At 42.8% G+C, this 5000-nt stretch overlaps 1 protein-coding gene across 1 annotated transcript in view; it reads right to left on the bottom strand.

Moving 5' to 3' along the window:
- cdk14 (cyclin dependent kinase 14) overlaps positions 1-5000 on the bottom strand; it is a 270580-nt gene that overhangs the window by 81197 nt on the left and 184383 nt on the right. Inside the window, exon 11 of the mRNA XM_063198905.1 lies at positions 3856-3919. Within this exon, the coding sequence (XP_063054975.1) occupies positions 3856-3919 (64 nt within the window). The remainder of the gene's footprint in view (positions 1-3855; positions 3920-5000) is intronic.

Below are 5000 nucleotides of genomic sequence, written 5' to 3'. Positions count from 1 at the left end.
CAAACACATGTAAAGTAATGAAGTATTACTTTACAGTCAAGCATATGGATATTAGTAAATTCAAAAAGTGAAAGCTCTTTCACAGCACTCTGTCCCTCCCCAGTTAAAACACAAATGCAGCACTACTACCTCCAGTGCAGAATTGAAATTAGTCTGGAATCATGCACAAATCATAGACAGCATAAATGTGTAGCTTTGTTATACTGCCATGCTTTGTGATGTAGACAATGTTCTGCTTTACTCACCCTGCCCTGCCATGCCAAATTCCCATATTACGGTACACATTGATTACCCCCAACCCCCCCCTGAAATACCCCCTACTTGTTTTTGCACGTGTTTTTGCACGTGTTTTTTTGTCAAATTATCGTGAAAATTCTAAAAATTATCGAGATAACTTTTTTTGCCCATATCGCCCACCCCTAACACACACATACACCCCCCACCCCCCCCCCCCACACACACACACACACACACACACACACACAGTGCGAGAGCAGAATCAACAGCACCAACAAAGAGAAAGGGACAAAAATCCTGCTGTAAGCCTGTTCCCGGCCTAGGGGGATTCGAACCCACAACCCTCTGGCCTCTGACCTTAACACCAACTCTCGACGGGCTGCCTGTTTTGGTGAGTGTATGTGCAACGCGCTACCCTTCCAGGCTTTTAACCTGTGTGTGTGTGTGTGTGTGTGTGTGTGTGTGTGTGTGTGTGTGTGTGTGTGTATACTGTATGTGTGTGTGTGTGTGTGTGTGTGTGTGTATACTGTATGTGTGTGAGAGTGTGTGTGTGTGTATGCAAACTGCTGTAAGGCTGATTGCTGTACTCCAGTGTCTGCTATACAGTATGTTTACCGCAATTTATACCACGGCAGTCTGGAATCTCCCATTGTGACGCGCTAAATGGGGTGTTGATTAACTGTCTATAGATGCACACCTGAAGTAGTCCCACTATTAGGTCACGTTTCTGACCGCATAACTTCAGTGTATCAATGCGCCAAGGCACGCACGTTCATAACTTACACACAAAAAAGTTGCAAGCATTACGCACTGAATTGACACATGTTGCATCGCGCGTCTGGAAACACCAGCAATATACTGTCCCAAGAAAAAGTTTGTACACCCTTTGAAATTTCTTACCTTTCTGATAAAATTGGTCATAAAACATGGTCTGATCTTCCCGGAAATCACAAGAAGGAACAACCAGAGTCTGCTTTAACTAATTCAACCCCAACATTTACAAGTTTTCATATTTTCATTGGCCATAAGATGTAAACATTCACAGGACAGCAAGGCATAAGTAAGTACACCCTAGCATTCAATAGGTTTTAACCCTAAGTTAGTCACAATAACCTCAACCAGATGTTTCCTGTAGTTGCAGATCAGATTAACAAAACAATCTGGATGTATCTGGTCTCCCTCTTCTTTAGAAAACTGCCTCTCGTCAGCAAGGTTTGTGGGATGTCTGGAGTGCATAGCTTTCTTGACTTCATGCCATATAATCTCAATTGTTTTTGTCAGGGCTTTGACTGGGCTATTCCAGAATGTGTATTTCATTATTATGAAGCCATTCTTAAGTCGATTTGCTTCTAAAGTATGGGTTGTTGTCACATTTCAGGACCCATACTCTTGTGTGCTTCAACGGTTTGACAGACTATCTCACTTTTTTCTGTAAAATATCTCGATAAACTTCTGAGTTCATTGTTCCACTGATAATAGCAAACTGAAAAGGGCCTGAGGCAGGAAGGTAGCAGCATATAACACACACACACAGTATACAGTATACACACACACACACACTCACACACATACAGTATACACACACACACACACACACACACACACACACACACACACACACATGCACACACACACACACACACACACACACACACACACACACACACACACACACACACACACACATACACACACACAGTGCTAGAGCAGAATCGACAGCACAAACAAAGAGAAAAGGACAAAAATCCTGCTGTAAGCCTGTTCCCGGCCTAGGGGGATTCGAACCCACAACCCTCTGGCCTCTGACCTTAACACCAACTCTCGACGGGCTGCCTGTTTTGGTTAGTGTATGTGCAACGCGCTACCCTTCCAGGCTTTTAACCTGTGTGTGTGTGTGTGTGTGTGTGTGTGTGTGTGTGTGTGTGTGTGTGTGTGTGTGTGTGTGTGTGTGTGTGTGTGTGTGTATGTGTGTGTGTGTGTGTGTGTGTGCATGTGTGTGTGTGTGTGTGTGTGTGTGTGTGTGTGTGTGTGTGTGTGTGTATATTGTATGTGTGTGAGTGTGTGTGTGTGTGTATATTGTATGTGTGTGAATATGTGTGTGTGTGTGTGTGTGTGTGTGTGTGTGTGTATACTGTATGTGTGTGAGTGTGTGTGTGTGTGTGTGTGTGTGTGTGTGTGTGTGTGTGTGTGTGTGTGTGTGTGTGTATACTGTATGTGTGTGAGTGTGTGTGTGTGTGTGTGTGTGTGTGTGTGTGTGTGTGTGTGTGTGTGTGCAAACTGCTGTAAGGCTGATTGATGTACTCCAGTGTTTGCTACACAGTATGTTTACCGCAATTTATACCACGGCAGTCTGGAATATCCCATTGTGACGCGCTAAATGGGGTGTTGATTAACTGTCTATAGATGCACACCTGAAGTAGTCCCACTATTAGGTCACTTTTCTGACCGCATAACTTCAGAGTATCAATGCGCCAAGGCACGCATGTTCATAAATTACACACAAAAAAGTTGCAAGCATTACGCGCTGAATTGACACATGTTGCATCGCACGTCTGGAAACACCAGCAATGTATAGTGAATCTGGAGCAAATCTTAGTAGGCCTAATCAAATTTCAAACATGTGTATTTCTCCCAACTGACCATCACTCTGTCAACTTTGTGAGAGAGAGAGAGAGAGAGAGAGAGAGAGAGAGAGAGAGAGAGAGAGAGAGAGAGAGAGAGAGAGAGAGATTCCCTGCGCAAAGGGACGCCCGTTTCACGTGGGCGTTTCTTCCCCACGAGAGGAGATGTTTCCTGTGGTTGTAGCGTTTATCAGTTGAGAGAGTAGCGTAACTTGTGAAAAGTATGGGATATTTTCGGATCAATAGGCCTAACTATGGGAACGCAGTGGAAAATAAATCAAGGGGAGTTTCCTATGGGAGGAGAGCAGATTGACGAGGTGCCTGTTTTGATAAAGTTAATGGCGAGGCGAGGCATTTAGAATGTCGCCAAGATATAAGGTATAAGGTATTGTTTTAATCTATTGAGATCTGTAAATTTGTAGGAATCATGCCAACTGTAGCATAATCTTGTGGGCAAGTCAGACGCGCCCATATATCGGATGGGTAGAACATTGAGGCGACTGACTTGACAACCAAATGCGATAGAATTAACGACTGGCTCTTGACTTGACAACCGAATGCGATAGAACTAACGACGGTGTCTTGGCCATTGAAACCTTCAATTTAGAATTAGTAACGGCAGTTCGCCAGAAAGTTATGAAAAGAACCTTCTTGCAGCGGAAGGAAGTAGTTATACAGAAAACCTTTGTTTTAGCCATTAAAGCATCGAAATAATTCCTGAAATAAATTTCAGTGTGGCAACCGTGGTGTAAGCGGAATAATTGACTTCACGGTGTGCGTATAACAGGATTATTTTTCCTGTTATACGCACACTGTGTCGTCAATTATCCCTTACGTAGAATAATGTGCATCAGTTCTTTGTGTATGTTTTGTATTTTTGTATTTAGTATGCAAGCTGATATACATCCTTCAGGATGAATAAGAGTACTCTAAACTACTTTTGTAGTTCTTTGCTAGGCTAGGCCACAGTAAGTAGAGTAAGTGAGTGTTGTCTTACCAGGCTTGAAGTGGGGGAGGGAGTGCACACCGGGCCAGGACTCTTCAGAAGGAGTTCCAATAATCTGATGGACACAAATAGAGCACAAGAGACCACATATTACATCACCTTCATCTTCATTGACCATCTTCATTGATGTTTCATACACAGTATTAAAAAGTAAGTGAATAAAGAAGCACTCATCAGATTTTTTTAGTCTTTTTTAATCGCCTCACATCACAGACGTTTCGGGCTTACACCCTTCTTCAGTGTGACATGGCGATTTAGACAGACAGACAGGCGCCATAGACAGTATTAGGCATATCTGAGACATAAACACACACACACACACACACACACACACACACACACACACACACACACACACACACACACACACACACACACACACTCACGCGTGCATGCGCACACGAGTAAACGCACGCACACACACGCGCACACACACGCACGCACGCACGCACGCACGCACGCACGCACGCACAACTGGAGTGGAATGAGTGAGTAGAAGAATGGAATGTTTAACCCAGTACGACCTGACACCTGTTACCATATATATAAGCTTACTAGAATGTCAGTGCCCAAGTCATATTAATGGCCAAGTTATAGGTGTATAGTACTGTGGACGTAAATGTTTTTCAGTGAATATTCCAGCGTTTTAGTGCAATGGAGCACATAAAGGGGGCTAACACTCCACAAATGAGGAAACACGTTAGCCTGCAATACATCACATTCGCCACCAGGTGGCAAACAAGCTCCAAGTGTCACTGGCAAACACTGCTGTTGTTTTTACACAATTTACACACTTTTATAAGTCAGCATCAGCATTTAAAAAAAATGAAACAGAAGAACATCAATAACATTCATCCAAAACTCAAATTCTGATTTAGCCTGGTGTTGCATCTAACAATAATAAAATGTTTATGTTTATTAAGGTTGTTTACAATGAACACGTAAACCATTGGGCATATAGTTTTGGATCAAATTCCAGATGAATATTTGATTGTTCCCTAGACAATTTAGTTTAGTTTAAAGCTGCACACTTTCTAATTAAAACCACTTCATTAGGCTATTTCTAGTTCTGATGAGAGAACTGAAATTCATATATTTCCATTTATTTCTCTCCATGGACCAGCCCTTCACTAGAC

Source organism: Engraulis encrasicolus, chromosome 5 (genome assembly GCF_034702125.1).
Source record: "Engraulis encrasicolus isolate BLACKSEA-1 chromosome 5, IST_EnEncr_1.0, whole genome shotgun sequence".
In the NCBI taxonomy this organism is placed as follows: Eukaryota; Metazoa; Chordata; class Actinopteri; order Clupeiformes; family Engraulidae; genus Engraulis; species Engraulis encrasicolus.
Note: the sequence above shows the minus strand (reverse complement) of the source record. Positions and strands in the feature narration are given on the sequence as shown.